The sequence below is a fragment of the Chroicocephalus ridibundus genome, chromosome 17 (assembly GCF_963924245.1).
Source record: "Chroicocephalus ridibundus chromosome 17, bChrRid1.1, whole genome shotgun sequence".
In the NCBI taxonomy this organism is placed as follows: Eukaryota; Metazoa; Chordata; class Aves; order Charadriiformes; family Laridae; genus Chroicocephalus; species Chroicocephalus ridibundus.
The window spans coordinates 3,509,246-3,528,451 of record NC_086300.1 but is presented as its reverse complement, the minus strand read 5'-3'; the positions used below and the strand labels follow the sequence as shown (position 1 = coordinate 3,528,451).

The window sequence follows — 19,206 nt, the reverse complement described above, 5'->3', positions numbered from 1 at the left end:
TAAACTGACTGAAAACCCATCGCTGGGGGGACTTTCCACTCTCTGTAAACCAGTACGTAAGCAGAAATTACTGGAGTTTCTTCTCTTTTGAGCTACAAGATTTCTGCCAAATATGGTATCAGTACACAAATACGGCCAGGTCTGTGCTTGTCCTGGGATAGAGGTCCTGACGGAAACGATTCCATCTGGCTTTGGGTCGGCCCATATAAAGATTATGGATGTTCAGAGCTCTTAAGTCAGCATCTTTCGTTGGCTTTTAGACTCTTTAAACAAGCAAATAAAAAGATTTGTAGATTTTTAATGAGCTAAGACACTTGCAGGCAACTTGGCATAGAAGAGAGGATTCACTTGTGTTCCCTCCTGAGGAGCAGCGGGGTGGAGCTGGAGGGAGCACCTCCGCTCTCAGGTGCAACAGCGGAACGCTAAAACGTAGCCGTGAGCGAGGAGCCTTCGGTCTGAATCACGCTGGGTGCTGGGAACCACAGCGGAAGGAGAAGATCCTGTGTGTGCCGTGGCGGGATGTGACAAAAGTCGTGAAATCGGGGAGAGAAAAATGATGATTCTGGAATTTGGCTCTGGCTGTCAGGGGTGACGAAAAGCGCCGGCAACGCCTCCCGCCCGGGCTATAAAGGGCTCCCGGGCGGGGGGAAGCCAGCACTCGCTGTCTGCGCTGCCGAGCCGGCGTCTCTCTCCAGCCCTCCAGCCTCCGCCAGCCCTCGCCATGAGCACCACTGTCAGGCAATACTCCTCCTCCACCTCCCTCAAGGGCTTTGGGGGCCTGGGGGGGGGCTCCAGCCGCCTTTCCTCCGTGCGCGTTGGGGGAGGAGGGTACAGGGCCCCCAGCGTCCACGGGGGCTCTGGCAGCTACTCTGTCTCCTCCCGCGTTGTCTCGGGGCTCGGAAGCAGCTACGGGGGCAACTACTGCAGCAGCGTAGGAGGGGGCCTCGGCAGTGGCTTTGGGGGCAGCTACGGGGCTGGCTTTGGGGCTGGCTTTGGAGGTGGCTTTGGAGCCTGCTTTGGAGGCGGCGATGGCATCCTGCCGGCTGGCGAAAAGGAGACGATGCAGAACCTCAACGACCGCCTGGCTGCCTACCTGGACAAAGTGCGTGCCCTGGAGGAGGCCAACACCGACCTGGAGGTCAAGATCAGGGAATGGTACAAGAAGCAGGGACCCGGTCCAGACCGTGACTACAGCCCCTACTACAGGACTATCGAGGAGCTCAGGAACAAGGTAGGATGCTGTGATTAAGACCGTGGGATGTCTCGTTGTCAGAGGAAACAGAAACACTGGCTGCTGCCTCTGTAATTAGTAAGCACTAACTGTGTGGCAAAAGAGTGTCTCAGCCGCACGAGCAGAGCACCAGGCTGGGAACTCCGAGGTCTCTCAATGTCAGCTTTTGATTGCATCCTTCTAGATGGAGCAAATGGCAGTTTTCACTGGAAGAAGCAGATGTAAAAGGCCAAAGTGCAAAAGTGAAGAATACGAGACAAGTCTGCAGTGATAAGGCAGTTCTTTGGCGAGTTTAAAATGAATGTGCAGGGAAAGTCATAGGTGTGTGCAAGCTGGGAAACACTCATGTCACATTTGTAAACACTCAGTCAAAGAATTGGCAAACTTGTTTCAGCTCCTCCTATTGATGTGATTTAGATGCTAAAGAGAAAAAGATGGAATTGACCAATAATGAGTTTTTCGCTTTCTTTTGGCAGTCCCTGCCCAGTGCCAGGCTTGCCGCAAACCCACCCCCCAGGCAGCTCGGGGGGGATGTCTCTCGGTTCTGGTTCGATTCTCAGCACTCCATTTTGGAGGAAATACTCAAGAGTTGACTTTGTTCTTCTCTGTTACTTCTTACGTATGAATTGGCCCCGGTAAACGTGAGGGAAGGCAGTGTACAGCTGGAGCTGCGGGAGAGCTGGCAGACGATGCAGGGAATCCACTTTCCCTCCCTCTCCTGTAACTGATGTCCTCTCAAACTCTGACCTGGATCTTCTCCCATCGTGGATTATTTGCTCCTGGTTTTGTGATATAAAAATCAGCAGCTGTAGGCACCTGCTGACTGCGTTTTGCTCCATTTCTGCAGTCAACAAAACAAATCCACCCCTGACAAAATGGGCACAAGGTTTGCCAAGCACAAGTGCCCCGCTGGCCCGCAGGTGCTGTGGCGGGGGGAGCAGACCATCCCCATCTTGACCCTTGCGTAATCAGCGCACGCCCTGAGGCATGGAAACAAATGCCGTCATCAGATGTCACTCCTCTTGCGTGGCTTCATGCTGCCTGTGAAGGATTTTTGGAAAGGGAGGTCAGAGAGTCATCAGCCTCTTCCTGCAGTCGGTCTCAGCTCTGTCTGCCCCGTCCTGCTTCGATACACACCTCTGCTAAGGAAAGCCCAAGCTTCCCCAAAACCTTTCCTGTCCCGGCAGCGTCACTTGTGCTGCCATCCCTTGGTCAGCCCGGAGGAGTTCCTGACTCTCATTTAATGCTTTTTCTTTGTCCTCCACCCTCCAGGTCCTGGTGGCCACGGTCGACAATGCCAACCTCCTCCTGCAGATTGACAACGCCAGGCTGACAGCTGATGACTTCAGGACCAAGTAAGCCACATTTCCTGGAAAAATGCAATGAAGTCTGCAGAGGCGTTTGATGAAATGGGGAGAAAATCCCATCCAAACCCTAAAAGGGCAATGTGGAAATGAATCCTTCAAAATGAAGGTGTAATTTCCAAAGCAGTAGGTTATCCAAATCTATAGGCATTTGGGGATTGTTTTGCTTCCATCCAAAACTTCACTGTTTTATTCCCATTGCTTGTTCCTCTGTGGAACGACCTCTCCTGTGCAGAGAACTCACACTGTGCCTTTAACTTGTGCGTGTAGCTCAGCAAAGCCCAGCCCCAGCAACAAGCCCCAGTGATATCAGGAGCAAGGTGATGTTACCGACCCAGATGGATGCTGTTTTGTCCACTGTTCCCCTGCATTCACCATCAGAAGGTTGCCCATGCACCATCGGAGTCATGCAGCATCGACCCGATGCCAGCAGCAGCACTGAGGTTGTTCTGTCCGGGCTGGACAAGATCCTGTGCCACTTTTGTGACGGTTCTTGTGTCCCCAGGTTTGAGACGGAGCAGGCTCTGCGCCTGAGCGTGGAGGCCGACATCAACGGCCTGCGCAGGGTCCTGGACGAGCTGACCCTGGCCAGAGCTGACCTGGAGATGCAGATCGAGAACCTGAAGGAGGAGCTGGCCTACCTCAAGAAGAACCACGAGGAGGTGAGAGGCTCAGAAAAGTCCACCCTGGGCCCAGAAATATGAGGTCTGGTCCAACCCTTTAGACTATGCTGGGTTTTGAACTACTGGGAGAGAAGATGGGTAGTGCTGGCAAGGAAGTAGAGATGATCCATTCTGGATAACAGCCCATCCTCTCCGCAGCCTGTATAAAACCATTCACGATTTGCTATTTCAGTATTGTCCACTGTAGCTATTAGAGATTTATTAACAATCCCAGCAGCTTCAGGCCTGGAAGGTCTATCTCCTGAGAAACGAAGCCAACTACAGGCTTTGATTTATTCTCTGAGGAATTAACTCAAATGGAGATTTATTAAGAATTTGGATTATTTTATTTGTGATTGAGGAACAAAGGCCCCAGCTTGCTCCCTGTTGATGTGCCTCAGTAGTATCTGCTGAAGGATGCTACCTTTCCTGAAGAATCTGTCTTGAGAGGAACATCCTGATGTGCTGATTGTTGGATCGCATGAACACGTGTTTCTCTTTTGCGTCAGGAAATGAACGCCCTGCGCGGGCAGGTGGGCGGAGAGATCAGCGTGGAGATGGATGCTGCTCCTGGCATCGACCTCACCAAGATCCTGGCTGAGATGAGGGAGCAGTATGAGAGCCTGGCGGACAAGAACCGCAGGGACGCCGAGCAGTGGTTCTTCAGCAAGGTGAGACGGTCACCGGCAGCACAGCGGGGCGCGCGGGATGCCAGGCTGTGCCCACCGGTGCTGGAATGGCATCTGACAAGGGTTTTGCCTCCTGGCAGACGGAAGAGCTGAACCGGGAGGTGGCCATCAACACGGAGCAGCTTCAGAGCGGCAAGTCGGAGATCACGGAGCTACGACGCACCATCCAGAGCCTGGAGATCGACCTGCAGTCCCAGCTCAGCACGGTACGAGGGGCCGGCTCCCTGCGGGGTGGGGGCACGCAGCAGCGTGGGGCAGGGGACGCAGGGCTGCTCCCATCCCCGCCTCCCTCTGGCCCCCCCTGAACCCGTCCCTCCCCTCTACTCGCAGAAAGCGGCGCTGGAGGGCACCTTGGCCGACACAGAAGCCCGCTACGGCACCCAGCTGGCCCAGCTGCAGGGGCTGATCACCAGTGTGGAGGAGCAGCTGGGCGAGCTGCGCTGCGACATGGAGCGCCAGAACCACGAGTACAGGGTCCTCCTGGACGTCAAGTGCCGCCTGGAGCAGGAGATCGCCACGTACCGCCGGCTGCTGGAGGGCGAGGACGCCCAGTACGTAGCGGGGCTCCAGCTGGGAGGGTGTGTTGGGAGGAGATGGGCAATAGTGAAGGAAATAAAAAATAAGCAACCTGCGTTCCCTGGAGGATCCTGTGAGCCCATTTCCCGACCTGTGCCACGCAACAGGGTCTCCCTTTTTGGTCCTACTAGTGCAGAGCAGCCCAGTGGTGACCACAGCGCTGCAGCATCCCTGGGATGCACTTTATCCCCCTCGAGTGTCCGTGTGATCCCGGGGAAGGAGCAGGTACCGCTGCTGCTCCTTGCAGCTGGGACGCGCCCTGCCTTTACCCCCGAACCCCCGTGGTACACAGACATCCTGAGCATTTTCTTCCTTTCAATGCTGACCCTAGGCAGTTTCCAGAAGGCATTTTAATCCCATACTGGTACAAGAAGAAATGGCAGGGTTTTAAATAATGATTTTGTCATAGAGGCTACTCACTTTTTTCCCATTTCTGACCATTCTTTCTCTTTTCTCCTGTAGCATGTCTTCTCAGTACGCCTCGCAGCCTAAGGAAGGTAAGAACATGCCTTGGCTGAAGCAGCAATCACACGTAGCTCTGTCATAGCCTTAGCCACCTTCTTAGCATAGACTCTTTTTACTAATTTACCAAAATTACTATTTTATTATATTTTCAAAATGTGAATTGACATAAACCACCCTTATGTTATACCAAAACGCGTTTCAGAAGATTATTCTGTGCAGACTGCAGCTATATAATATTTAGGGTAGGAATGTGCTGGGTACATTGGGTTTCTGAGGCAGTTGGTGGTAATAACAAACCTACCCATGAAAATTTTTAAGACACTTTCTCCTTCGTTGCCTGTAAATAACGGTTCCTTCTCTCTCCACCGCAGGACCTGTAACTACCCGTCAAATCCGCACAATCTTTGAGGAGGTGCAGGACGGGAAGGTGATTTCCTCCCGTGAGCAGATCACCCAGGCTGCCCGCTGAGGCGGCGGCTCCGTTTGCTGCAAACCTCGCGTAGCAAAGCAAAAGCAGATCCCAGCTTACGCGCTGCGGCTTTGCAGATCACGAAATGCACCTTCCCTTCTTATCATACTCCCGCTTCCCCCACCCTTCCTCCAAGCGCCGTGCCGCGCTCAGAAATCAAATAAAGCTTTTCTTCACACTTGTGCAAAGCAGGGTCTGGTCTGGTTGCTCTCAAGAGCCAGGCTGTCCCCTCCTGGGGCTGTAGGACAAAGCTCCTCTCTGGAAGGAGAAATATTCTCCCATCTTTGGTACCCCGATGGCAGGGCCAGTACAGCTGCACTTCTATAACACCGGAGACCCGGCTGCTCAGTGAAGACGGCTGATGCGGGTGGAGGTCTAGGAAGGAACGGATTACACGGTCGTGGGAGGTGAAACTTGGGAGAATCTTTGTATTTCATCTCTGATTTGGCACTGGGACTCTCAGGTCAGGGCAAAGTGCTGCTTCCCCGGCTGCAATGTGCAGCAACAGCAGAGCTGAAGCTTCACACTCAGGGAGTCCGAGCGAGAAAGCGAACAAACCCCAGGTCACACAGACAGGACCCTGCAATCGATTCCCTTCCCAGCTCTGCCTCTGCAGCAGCCGAGCAGTCCGGGTAATAAGCTTCGTGGTAAAATGAAAGTAAGCCGTAGATGTGGCAGGGATACACTGGCTGACGCCCGTCCAGAAGCACAAATTCACCTTCCTTTAACAGAGGCACCGCAAAAGGGTGAGGGAAACAAGCGCTGGGAAGTGGTGGGTACGGTCTCTACAAGCAGAACGATTAAAACTCTGCCGGGAGTGATCCTGGCAGCGCTGCCCGTCCGCGGCTGCTCCTGACGCAGCACTTCGCCGTGCCGTCAGCTGGCCCAGCCGTTCCTGGAAAGCCAGTTCAGACACATTCTTGGCTGGATCCTGCCACATTTATTACTTTGTAAATCCAACGTGATGATTCAGAGGAGTGCTACCGAAAGTGTGTCAGAATAGAGCTGGCCACGCCGTTTTAAGACCCCTTTCCAGAAAATCTGCCTAGATTTTATGGGGATATAAGTGAGAATTTAGGTTATTTTTCAAAACATTGATAGGATCCCCACCGTGCATCACCCGCAGCAGAAGCCGAGGCAGCAGGGGCAGGGACACATGCTCTGGACCCCCCCGTGCTGTGGCCATGTGGCTCTGCCCAGGGCTGCACCCCTGTCACGCAGAGCCGATCCTCCGCGACCCGGGCAGGGCTCCCCCTGTCCCCGCGCCCTCTGCAGCAGCCCCGGCCGAGCCGGCTTAAACTCTACTTGTGGCAGACGTGGCTTTGGTTTTGAAGCTTGCCACTGACGAACTGTGATCTCATTTCCACTCGGATTCCACCACAGGACACATAAACCCAAGCCAGTAAAGGAGCACTGTGGTTGGGAGAGCGGCTCCCACTGCGCTGCCACTGCACGCCCTCACGGGCCACCACCAAATAACAGGGCACGGCCTGACCCGAGGCACCCCCAGCCCCGGCACAGTCCCACGGACTACGCTCTCTCCGCTCCCGCACCCTGCAGGGAGCCGGAGGGGTGTCCCGAGGGTGCTCCGTGCCCTGGGGCTGGATGAGGGCAGGCGCTGAGCAGCCCGAGCTCAGGTGCCTGGGAAGGGTAGGGACCGACGCAGCCCCCAGGGAACACCCGGGGCTTCCAGGACACCTCTTAGGGACCCCTCTTCTTCCCATGGGTGGCGCAGGGACCATCCCCACCTCCCGCAGCTCCTCGGGGTCCCCCGTGGCGGTCGTGCCCCTCCGGCTGCCACCCTGCGACACCCGCCCTGGGGATGCTGTAGGTGCCTCGCTGGAATTCACCCGGGCTTTAGATTTTCCTCCTGGAAAAGTCTGGGCACACCCATGTTACTATAGAAACAACAAATAACACTTTGTTAACAAAATCCCCTGTTTTAATTACTCCTGTTATTGCAGATTGGGAGGGAGGTGTGGAAAACAGATGTTGATTCTCTCCTGCCTTAAGCGTTAATAATTAGTCCTGACCTTAAGGAACCCGCCGAGGAGGGAGCTGCAGGTGGCGGCTGATGCAGACCAGCAGCGGCAGCTTGGGGCAGGTTTCAGAAAGTGGTATTTTATTCCAGAAAGAGGGTTTGACTTCTCAGCCTACAGCGAGTTAATCTGACATTAGAGACCACTTTAGAAAGAGACGTTAAGGTGTGGCTTTTCAGCTGATTTTAGGGAACTTTCCTATGATAATCTGATACCAGGGCAAACTTTGTAAGTGCGCTAAAATAAACGGAGAAGTGTTTTTGTCCAGGTAGTTGCATCGACCAGGTCTGCCGATATGTGTGTTTGGAGCTAGAATTTCATCTCCGTTTTCCTCCTGAAGTAAGACGCAATTGCGTGTTTAAACACCAATGTGCTACCATGAAGTTCCTGTTATGCCATAGAACTGGCATTCTGACTTTGAAATGTATAAAAAATAGGCTCATAGTGTGCGTGTGCTCATGAAACAGGGGCAGAACCTGATTTATTAGTAGTCAGCCTTTTTATTTTAAAGAGAGTGCGATACAAACAATATGCAGTCATTTGTGGTTGTGTTCAATGGGAAGTCATGTAAATAACATCTTAGAATTTTTAATATGTTGTTTTAAGTCTTAATTAACACTCCATGATTTTAATTGCTGCCTTGTGGTATTATCAAAATATCATAGATATTTTGAGCAATGTGTATTTTTATGACACAGCGGTTAAAGAGGAAACAAAAGATGAAAGAAAAGGCAATTTCACGCAAAAGAATACGTTGTTAACCTCGTAATGCTGCGACAGTTGTTCATCCTACAGCTGGGCTGTGGGAAGCTGATTATTGCTGCTGTCCTGGGGGTCCGAATGGCTTTGCTCGCACCAAGGCTGAGGGTTTGGACCCGCACGGGGGCTCTGTACTGGTTTTGTGACTGACAGTCCCCTTCCTCCATGCCACCGCTGCCCTCAGCGAGGACAACCCAGGAGTTCTGCCCTTTTGTACTCCCCTGGTGAAGGTGAGGAAATTAAGGTGGCGAGAAAGCACATTCCTTGGAGCTACGCGTCCCGGCCGCCCCCGCGCTGCTGCGCCTTTGCCATCCGCACCTGGGGAAGGCGAGCAGAAAGTGGGCGTCCGCTGGCTCGGCGCCCCGTCTCCCGGCCCTCACGCGACAAGAAGATGCTGCCGCCAAGAGACTGAACCCGTCCCCCAGCCAGAGCAAACAGGGTGGAGGTTCCAGTTCTCCCGTTCTCCAAGTCGTGCAGCCTTGTCTCCACTCACCAGTGGCAAAGGGGAACGCTGCTAGCTGTGCTTCTCCGCAGCAGCCAGCTCCTGGTATTCCAAGGACACGTCCCACTCCTGTATCGTTTCCAGCTTTCTGCAGATAGAGGGGAGGCAGTCATGCCCTTTAAAGCTACTTAGAAATCTACCTTCGTTGCTTATTTCCATACTCTTTCCCCCCTCCTTTGGCAAGTGATCTAAGGAAGAACTTGGCTGTTGGGAAGGGGTTGTTGGGGCCTGTCTGTGAAGACAGTCAAACAATTCACCGTGCACACACATGAGAAATATCTTCTCCTCCACACCCTGCATTATTAGCTAGTGACACTCAGATTTGTGGTTTCTGCCCATGACGCAGGTCAGCCCAGAGAAGAGGAGTTGACCATGCCTGCTGCGCTCGTTTTTTGAGCCTTTTTGCTCTTCAGAGGCAACCGCTACCTCTCCTGAAGCTCTGTTTGCACGGGAGCCGTAAACTCTGAACTCACACTGACGTTGTCCTCCCTGGTCACAACTGATTCAGACGTTCACCACAGAAAACACCGTTAGCTGCTAAGCTGTGTTACTGTCAGCTTTGCACTCTTGTTCACAGCGCTGAGAGACCAGGAGCTTTTTTGCTTCCATCCTTCATCTACTTTATGCTGTTCCACATTTTATCCTGGAGCATCATAATTTTTAAGTTACGCCAGTTAGTAGCCGTCCCCCGCCCTTTCCGAATGGTTTGCTAGGCTCTCGTTCGCAAAGAACACCACAAAACATCCAACGCTTATCGCCTTTTCGTATTCCCCCCCTCTTGGGTGGTCTCTGAAGCGAAGTGAAGAACTGAATGAGCCCTGAAGCATGAACTCCCTTTTCATTCCTTTTTCATTACAGAACACCCCTCTCTCTGTGGATAAGAGAGGACTTGTATTTCCAGGATTGGTAGCCAAGTTCCTTCGAGCACCATTGTACTCCCGGGACTGTAGATGTACGTTCAGGGCTTCACGACACAGTGGTTGTCCCTGCAGGTGTGTACAACCTCAGCACAGAGAGGGAACTGTAGTAACTGTGACAAAAAGACGCAGCGAAAGAGATGCTGATTTACTCCATCGAAAGGCTGCCTGAATAGCGCCGTTTCAGAGCTAACAGTACAAAGCAGTATTAAAATGTAGCCCTGAGCAAGGAGCCTCCTACTTTGAATCACACCTGACTATTTACTTGGAAACGGAAGAAGCATAAAGACGCCCTTTGTGAGATAAAAAGCTTCTACTGGAATATGACAAAAAGCATGAACAGAACAAAGGCAAAAATGACGATTCTGGAAGTTGGCTCAGATTTTAGGAGTGATGAAAATCATCGGGAATGCAACAGAAAAAAACGCGCCGGCAACGCCTCCCGCCCGGGCTATAAAGGGCTCCCGGGCGGGGGGAAGCCAGCACTCGCTGTCTGCGCTGCCGAGCCGGCGTCTCTCTCCAGCCCTCCAGCCTCCGCCAGCCCTCGCCATGAGCACCACTGTCAGGCAATACTCCTCCTCCACCTCCCTCAAGGGCTTTGGGGGCCTGGGGGGGGGCTCCAGCCGCCTTTCCTCCGTGCGCGTTGGGGGAGGAGGGTACAGGGCCCCCAGCGTCCACGGGGGCTCTGGCAGCTACTCTGTCTCCTCCCGCGTTGTCTCGGGGCTCGGAAGCAGCTACGGGGGCAACTACTGCAGCAGCGTAGGAGGGGGCCTCGGCAGTGGCTTTGGGGGCAGCTATGGGGCTGGCTTTGGGGCTGGCTTTGGAGGTGGCTTTGGAGCCTGCTTTGGAGGCGGCGATGGCATCCTGCCGGCTGGCGAAAAGGAGACGATGCAGAACCTCAACGACCGCCTGGCTGCCTACCTGGACAAAGTGCGTGCCCTGGAGGAGGCCAACACCGACCTGGAGGTCAAGATCAGGGAATGGTACAAGAAGCAGGGACCCGGTCCAGACCGTGACTACAGCCCCTACTACAGGACTATCGAGGAGCTCAGGAACAAGGTAGGATGCTGTGATAACCAAGACATCTTCATTAAAGTCACTTTTTAAAAGATTACCCTGCTCCTAAAAGCTGAAGAGTATTAACAAAGGACAGGTAATTGGTCTGAGATGGGAAAACAGAAGGAGCATCCTTGGAAATACTGGTCATAATTCATGAACAGCAGTCTCTTGATGATGTCCTCCACGAGGCTCAAAGATGGGTGTTCCATTGACTGTTCCAGTGCAGGCAGACAGGCGGCAGGGAAGCAGGGGTCAGGCCATCAGCCATGGGTTCCGTGACCTGATGCTGCAGGGTGCTGCCACGCCAGGCATTTCCTGCCTGTCCTCCATGCTGCTGATGACCCAAGTATGTGCTCCCTTTGCCAGGCTCCTGATTAAGCGCTCTGCAGGCAGGGACACGTTATCTCTTTGGCACTACTCACTACTGAATGATACGCAAACGCAGATGCTAAGTTGTTCTCATAAATATCCTACAAATGAGATCTTTTCTAGCCTGAGAGGAGGCTCAAGGTAGAGGTCAAAAAAGGAAGAGACTGCCCCATGGGATGCTGCTTCTTTGGGAGGTGCAAACACCAACACAGATGGAAATCCAGGCGTCAGGATGTACTGGGTTGTGGTAGATGGCTTCAGAGGTGCTGAGGTTAGGTCTGTGCCCTGCTCTAAAATGCAGTAGAGGAAACCAAGGCCAAGCTTGTTTCTTTATCCTTAGCAGCTCCCTGGATGATTTTAGGCAAAGGTCCTTGAACCAGAATCTGTCCTTCCTCTCCTCCCCTGCCATCATTGTCCTCCCTCTGCCCACATTACTCATCACGAGATGACTGCCTGGTTCTTCACCACTCACCCTGCCTACTCGGGGTGACAGCATCCTTCCTCACCTCCGGCTCCCCTGGAGAGGCTGGAGGTGTGGGCGGTGGGGTAATGACAATACCTGGTCTGTGAGAGTGAACGCCAGGGAAATGGGCAGCTGCTGACAGGCTCAGAGTCAGCCCCTGGGGGAAATCACATACCTTGAATTCTTCAGTTCTTTAACCTTTCTCTTGGGCTTCTCCTTGGGGGGAAGGGCTCTTGCCTTGACGCACAAAGCTTCTCTTTGAATTCCAGCTTCTCAGGTGTGCTCTGATCTGGAGCACAGAAACATGTGGAGGCAGAAGCTGTCTCCAGATTTGAGCAATGAAGTGCTGGGTCTCACAGAAACCCTCTACTTGGGATCCTGAGGGAGACAGACCCTTCCTTCCCCTCCCGCACCGCAGCTGGGAAATTACCACATCAGTATTCCTGGATTATTGCTTGGATATCCCCTGAAGCATCAGAACTCGGGAGAGAGCTGAGAGCTTTTCATTAGCTTGTGGCTACAGAAATTACCGCTCATTAAATGGCCAATAATTTTCAAAATGCCAGAACAAATATTTGCACCTCAGGTATAATTACGAAAGAAAAGCGATGCAGTCACAGGGCACTCCTTCCTCCACCCTTTCTTCCTTCCCAGCCGGGCTGCGCGGCGTTGCCAGACAAAGCCCAGGGTGCTGCCAGGACTCTGAGCATGGTGGGAGCGCCCGGAGGTGCCACTCTGGCAGGGACAATGGCCTGTGCCATGTGTGCATGACCGAATCGGTGCCAGTGGGACACTGAGCACGAGTGTCCTGTCTCTCTCTGCAGAGTCCACGTGGAAACCCAGCCCAGGAGGCTCAGTGCTGCTCCAGTCCTTCCGAATGGAAACTCAGGCAGCAGCACGCCTTTTTTTTGGAAGTACTTTTTCACTCTTTCACTTTCTTTTATCGCCCCCCAGATTCTTTCTGCAACTGTCGAAAATGCCAACATCGTCTTACAGATTGACAACGCCAGGCTGGCAGCTGATGACTTCAGGACCAAGTAAGTCCAACACCTTCAAGAGTTCTTCCGAGAAGGGAGGGAAAAGGCAGGCTCTTTAAGGCTTTTCTTTGCTTTCTGCAACTGAAGTTGCTCCACCAGGTCACTGCTGACTAAAAGTGTGACGTTTGGGAAGTGTACATCCCTTTCTGCACACAGCATTGTCTGGACATCCCTGCGCTGTGGGGAGCCGTGCACACACATTTAATAAAAGATGCTTGACAGAACTACGCCACGGTGGGGAAGGAAACAACTAGAAAAAACCTGTATCAGCTGGGCTCCAAGGTGCAAGTGTGTGTGTGTGTCCCCAGGTTTGAGACGGAGCAGGCTCTGCGCCTGAGCGTGGAGGCCGACATCAACGGCCTGCGCAGGGTCCTGGACGAGCTGACCCTGGCCAGAGCTGACCTGGAGATGCAGATCGAGAACCTGAAGGAGGAGCTGGCCTACCTCAAGAAGAACCACGAGGAGGTGAGCACAGAGCCAGGCTCAAACTGGGACCGACAAAATGTAGGGGTCGGGTCAAATGTGCAGGAGCGTCTCTGCAATTAGGGCTGTCAGGAGACACTCGAGTGGGAAAGGGGGAGGAAACCAATCTCTTCAGATAGAAACTCCAGGAGAAGGTCTGTGGAGTTCATGTGCTGGCTGCAAATAAGGAATTAGTTGTGACGGAAATATACCGATTTCACTCTGACGTGCATCATGTGTCTCTTGCGTCAGGAAATGAACGCCCTGCGCGGGCAGGTGGGCGGAGAGATCAGCGTGGAGATGGATGCTGCTCCTGGCATCGACCTCACCAAGATCCTGGCTGAGATGAGGGAGCAGTACGAGAGCCTGGCGGACAAGAACCGCAGGGACGCCGAGCAGTGGTTCTTCAGCAAGGTGAGACGGTCGCCGGCAGCGCAGCGGGGCGTGCGGGATGCCAGGCTGTGCCCACCGGTGCTGGAACGGCATCTGACAAGGGTTTTGCCTCCTGGCAGACGGAAGAGCTGAACCGGGAGGTGGCCATCAACACGGAGCAGCTTCAGAGCGGCAAGTCGGAGATCACGGAGCTACGACGCACCATCCAGAGCCTGGAGATCGACCTGCAGTCCCAGCTCAGCACGGTACGAGGGGCCGGCTCCCTGCGGGGTGGGGGCACGCAGCAGCGCGGGGCAGGGGACGCAGGGCTGCTCCCATCCCCGCCTCCCTCTGGCCCCCCCTGAACCCGTCCCTCCCCTCTGCTCGCAGAAAGCGGCGCTGGAGGGCACCTTGGCCGACACAGAAGCCCGCTACGGCACCCAGCTGGCCCAGCTGCAGGGGCTGATCACCAGCGTGGAGGAGCAGCTGGGCGAGCTGCGCTGCGACATGGAGCGCCAGAACCACGAGTACAGGGTCCTCCTGGACGTCAAGTGCCGCCTGGAGCAGGAGATCGCCACGTACCGCCGGCTGCTGGAGGGCGAGGACGCCCAGTACGTAGCGGGGCTCCAGCTGGGAGGGTGTGTTGGGAGGAGATGGGTAATGGGCACAAAATATGCTGTCTGGGGACTCGGTCCGATTGCAGCTTTCCGGGTTCATCCTGATGTTGATACCAGCCATGGGTGCCCAGTGCCCACTGGTGTCCGTCTGCAGGGAGATGCTGTAACGGGCACCTTTCACTGCTGGAAGGGGCAGTGCTGCCTCTGCCCTCCCCCTCCAGGAGACGCCGAGCGGAGCAGAGGTTTTAGCAAATGCTAGGAGAAACTTCTGTTTTCTTCCTGTCTGAATAGAGAGCCGGTGTAACAACAAAAAAGAATTTTGTCCCTAACTTCTCTGTTTTTCTCCTTCTCTCGTAGCATCTCTTCCCAGTACTCCTCTGCCATGTCCTCACACTCGGGCAGAGACGGTAAGAACCCATCTTGGTACAGACATCTATAACAAACAGCTTTGAGACCTGCTTTTAGAGCAGCTGCCAAACTGACGGAGTGAAAATCACTCCTCGGGGTGCTCTGCCGCCTCGGTGGCTGAATCGGAGTGACAGGGGTCAAGAGCTTGTGCGCATCTTACAACTGCTAACCTCAGGGAAAAGCCGTCGGGAAGGGAAATACCTTGCACTCCTTTAGCACAGGAATGATTTGCCCTAAATGGGCCCTGTGGTTGAGTAGCCAATCTTCTGGCTTTACACAGACCTGAAAAATCAAGCGATGCCATACATTAGGGAGTGTGCCTTTTGCCTTCCTGAGCTTTCCCATCAGCCTGGGAATCCTGCCTCCCAGCCAATGCAGGGTTGTTTAAAACAGCGTTTTCCAGTACCTTGTGGAATTTCCCACATCTTCCTTAAGAACGTGCAACATCTGATAACGTGTTAAGAAATTTCCCTCCTCCCTGCCCCCTGAATAATTGTCCTCTGCTTTCCTTTTGCAGCCATGACATCTTCCCGTCAGGTCCGCACCATCGTGGAGGAGGTGCAGGACGGGAAGGTGGTCTCCTCCCGGGAGCAGGTTGCGCTCACCACTCGCTAGGAGGGGAAGCAGCTCTGTGGACCCTCGGCCCCAGACCCAAGAGAGCGACGAGCTGAACCAAGCACTGCCTGAGGCCGTACGGGATGGGGCTGTGTCACCGAAAGCAGTCAGCTTCATTCACCTGCTCCTCCTTCCTGTTTTACCCTAATTCCACATGGGTGCCATCGTGCACTCTGTACCCATTTAATAAAGCTTTTTTTCCCCTTGTTCATGCAACTGCAGACTTGTCTATCACTGATACACGATCTCTCAGAGCCTCAGGGCTGTGTGTTTGTGCCAGGGAAAGTCCTGAGAAACCACAAGAAGGAGCCGGCGAGAGGAGGGGAACGGAGGGATATGGGTTCCACCTGGAGCAAAAATAATTTGAGACAGCTTTTTCTAATGAACTCATTGCTCGTAAATACATGGGACTGACTGAGACATAAACCAGTTAAATTTGATATTTGATGTGGAACGAAGGCAATGATGGAAGGATGGCGTTTGAGGTCAATGTGCCACACAACTGATAATTAAAGCCAAACAAAACAAAGCTCACTTCTCTACCCCCTGGTTCCCACTTTCTCCTGTAAGATGAACTTAAATGGCTTCAGCAAGACTACTACTGTCATGGGTACCATCCCGAGACACGAACACAACACCTGACTGGTTGGCAAATCTTATATATACATGCCTTCTGTCTTATTTGACTGTCTTTAAATCACACTATTAGGCACACTGTACAAAAACTTTATACAGGTCTTTTCATGCTGCCTGGGGCTGCACTTAACAGGTTCTAAAGCAACCATTGCTTAATCCGCAGAGGGATGAGTAGCAACAACTTTTTATCATTACGGCATCTAGTGGATCACTGCTGAAATCCTTCTTGAAACACACGAGCTAGTTATCGTACGTCAACACCGTCTGCCGGCAGGCTGCCATTCAGGATTAGGTGACGCAACTGGTGCGCTCGCAGCCAGGCACCAGAGTTGCCTTTGCCCGCTCAAGCCCTGGAGAGTGACCCAGGAACCAGCGGGTGCCGCGCTGGTCGCACAGTCCCCAGGTGTGTCTTGTGGGACGGGCAGGAGAAGAAACCATGTTAGACCCAAAAGCCTGATAGAATCACTTAGATCCAACTTCATGCTTTCTCGGCAGCGGTGCTCGGGAGCTCTGCCTTGCACCATGGCCTCACGTTGGCCACCCACCTCAAGAATACAGGTTTGGGCCTCAGACAAAAGGAAAAGGTAACAGTCTGCAGTAAATCAGCTTCCCTTTGCTCATAACGATGTACAGGGGGCTTCTGCGGCTGAAGTTAAGCACGTTTGTCCCTTGGATTATTATTGGTGATTCACTCTCCTCCAGCCTCCACAGAGGCACTACGGTCCCCATTGGACAATGACAGAGGCGGCTCCCCGGCCTGGACAGGCTCTTGGAAAGACCCGGTGACATCACGCTGGGCATGACAAGACAAGCAAAGGAGAGGGAAGGTGATCGAAGAAGTGGGGAACCTGCCAGGTCTTTCCAGAAAAGGGAGCGTGTAGAGATGTTATCTGCCCGTGTTACTGTTCAGCAACTACAGAAAAGGGTAGGAAACGGAACACCAGAGAGCAGAGTTCACCGACTGTATCATGCTTTTCTCTCTGCTGGAATAACAGACCTTCCTTGCAGAAACAGGAATTCTTCCAACCCAGGTGAGCTAGAGTCATCTCGGAAATAAAAACTAGATCAAGCAATAATGTACTTTATCATCAAGCTGTCTTAGACTTTATGGCAATGGGCAAGGGTGCAGGCTGGAAATCCTGAATAAATGGCAAATATGCTTTTCTTTTTTTGCCATGAGAAGAGAGTTGTTATATTTCAGTTGTAAATGGCAGCTTTTTAACTCTTGAGCCATCTGCAGAATGCCCCAAGTGTCTGAATACAGACAGGATTTCTGAAAACCACAAAGATTATGGATTAAATATAAGTAGGAGGCTAAAAGAAGATGTCAGTCCAAGAGTATCTGTCTCCGCTGGCAGCACAGTAAGGCATGGCCACTTCTGCAGCCAAACGGACACAAGGGAGAGATTTATCAAGCAGAATATTTCATTTTCTTTGACATCCGTCACCCAGTGCTAAGATACCCATTTACATCTGTCAGTGGGAACCGCCTGCACCGAATACCTGAGAAGAGCTGGGAGAGCTGGTGGAAAGCCCAGGTCTGTAATCAGTTTATTCAGTTCCTCTGGGAGGATCTTATCAGGAGTTTTCCATATTCAGCAAAGTACATTTGCACCAATGAAAAAGGCTGAAATTCCGCATACAGCTCCACATAACCCTGTTATCATTAACAACAGAGAAGTCCAAGCTCACAACAAGTAATCACTGCGTTACATTACAGAGCTCTGAAGAAGGAAAATACCACATAACTATGAGGCAATTTATTTTTTATGATTACACCCAGTTTGTACCTGTGAAACATGGACAAATTATCACGTCCAAGAGATGGACAGACAGTGGTTTGGGGGATAATTTTTCAAATTTCCTGTGAGACGCAAGCATAACAAGAAACACCTTGTTAGGATTCAGCAAGGAGTTATAGAAGCAAGTCCTCAGTGAATAATGGCGAAACTTTAACGGACAACAAAACAAAAAAGGAAAACCAAGAACACCCTTGGAAGGTATTTCATCAGCTGAGACAGAGAGAAATGTACAGGATGTGCCAGTGTCCAACTTAATACAAAATAGCAAGCTTACAATGAATCATACTTAAAATGAGTATCATGTTTCCGATATTTAAAGCTCCACGTTTGCATCAGACAGTTGTTTTTACAATGCCCTTGAGAAGGAGGATTACTGTTATTATTGTTTCCATCCTACAAAGCATGAAATTGAGACTCAGAAAAGCTGCAGGATTGGCCTGGAGGGACTTGCAAAGCTGGGATGGGAACCCTGGAGCGTCTGGTGCCATCAGCGAGAGGGAGATCAGTTTCGGTACGGCCAACAACACGCAGAGGAAAAGTGGAATGACAATTAGGTAGATAAGAAATAGGTAGATAAGAAAACACTTTGTTAATAGCAAACCGAAGAATTTTCCGTAGGTGAAACTCTGAAATTTAGCCGGGGGTGAGCGGCGCGGAGCTGGGGCTGCTGCAGCTCTCGCTGCTATACAAGGACCCAACGATGAGGCTCTGCGGGGGCTGCAGGGACACCCACACGCCCCAGCGGGCACGCTCCGGGTGCCAGACTGCGCCTGGCTCTCAGATCTCTGCCCTGGCACTCCCTGGTGGCTGCTGCAAGACCAAGCCTGAGTGAGCCCGGGCACGCAGGGCGATGGCCACCAGCTTGGGCTCCGGCGGGGGCTCGGGGCCCGGTGTCGTGTCTGAGTCACCGAGGCCGCAGGGGAGGTCTCTTGGACATGAAAATGGCTAGTGACTCAGGGAATATTTGTAATAACGTGAAAAGCTGGATCTCCTTCTTGGGGGCACATTATACTTTCTGTACTTCATATGCGTCAGCTGAAGAAACAGTCTTAAGCCTTAAAATATCCCGAGATTACCAAAGGAGTTCCCTCTGGGGAAATCTAGTCTTGCGTTCTCATTTTCATTGCTCTTTTGAACCTGATCATTTTGTGCAGCAGAACAACCCTTGGGAATAAGGCCACAGTGCCCATCCTCCGCCACCGTCCTGCTCTCCCCTCTAAAGCACAGCACAAGATGCAAATGTAAAGCTGAAGTACAGTTCCCTTTTTTCTATGTTTTGCAAAGTTGATTAAACGGGAGCAGCACCTTTGCCTAGGGGAGGCTTTTCTGCTCATTGGTTACTTGAAGTAATAATTCTTTCCTTGTCAGGCCTGCACGGCTGTTTCTGAACCGCCTGCCAGGAGCTCCTCACAAGCCACCATTTATTTCTCGGCTCCCTCGAGTCCCTGGGGGCACCGCGATGCTGCGAGGGGCTCCCAAGATCCCAAGTCAAGTGAGGGCGGCTCATGAGAGCCCGAGGCTCCCTCTGCAGACTCCAGTCTGGGAGTCGGTAAAAGTTAATTCTGCAAAGAGCCTTCCATTATGCATGTAGATACCGTCATTAACAGATCTCCTCATAAAAAAATTAAAATGGCTTTTAATAAAATGAGGACTGCAACTGCTGGCAGGCCTTGAGGTGTGCTCTGGTGTAAAA

General features: G+C 52.5%; 1 protein-coding gene across 3 annotated transcripts; it reads left to right on the top strand.

Annotated features, from left to right (window-relative positions):
- The first annotated feature begins 524 nt into the window (after nucleotides 1–524).
- On the top strand, nucleotides 525–15,282 carry LOC134524637 (keratin, type I cytoskeletal 14). 3 transcript variants are annotated; one of them, XM_063354829.1, is made up of 9 exons: nucleotides 528–998; nucleotides 10,440–10,732; nucleotides 12,519–12,601; nucleotides 12,910–13,066; nucleotides 13,316–13,477; nucleotides 13,576–13,701; nucleotides 13,826–14,046; nucleotides 14,410–14,459; nucleotides 14,978–15,282. In XM_063354829.1, exons 1-9 carry the CDS (start codon nucleotides 722–724, stop codon nucleotides 15,073–15,075), a joined length of 1,467 nt encoding a protein of 488 aa, XP_063210899.1. In that variant the 5' UTR covers nucleotides 528–721; the 3' UTR covers nucleotides 15,076–15,282. The 3 variants fall into 3 exon arrangements, with proteins under 3 accessions (XP_063210898.1, XP_063210899.1, XP_063210897.1); XM_063354828.1 differs by lacking the exons at nucleotides 10,440–10,732; nucleotides 12,519–12,601; nucleotides 12,910–13,066; ... (3 more) ...; nucleotides 14,410–14,459; nucleotides 14,978–15,282 and adding exons at nucleotides 2,504–2,586; nucleotides 3,101–3,257; nucleotides 3,767–3,928; ... (2 more) ...; nucleotides 4,985–5,019; nucleotides 5,359–5,517 and having other exon boundaries at nucleotides 525–1,231; XM_063354827.1 differs by lacking the exon at nucleotides 528–998 and having other exon boundaries at nucleotides 10,176–10,732.
- The last annotated feature ends 3,924 nt before the right edge of the window (nucleotides 15,283–19,206 follow it).

Coding starts and splice junctions, on each gene's coding strand:
- LOC134524637 (XM_063354829.1), top strand. CDS start 722: ATGAGCACCACTGTCAGGCAATACTCCTCCTCCACCTCCCTCAAGGGC. Junction 10,733..12,518: donor TCGAGGAGCTCAGGAACAAG/GTAGGATGCTGT, acceptor ATCGCCCCCCAG/ATTCTTTCTGCAACTGTCGA. Junction 12,602..12,909: donor GCTGATGACTTCAGGACCAA/GTAAGTCCAACA, acceptor GTGTGTCCCCAG/GTTTGAGACGGAGCAGGCTC.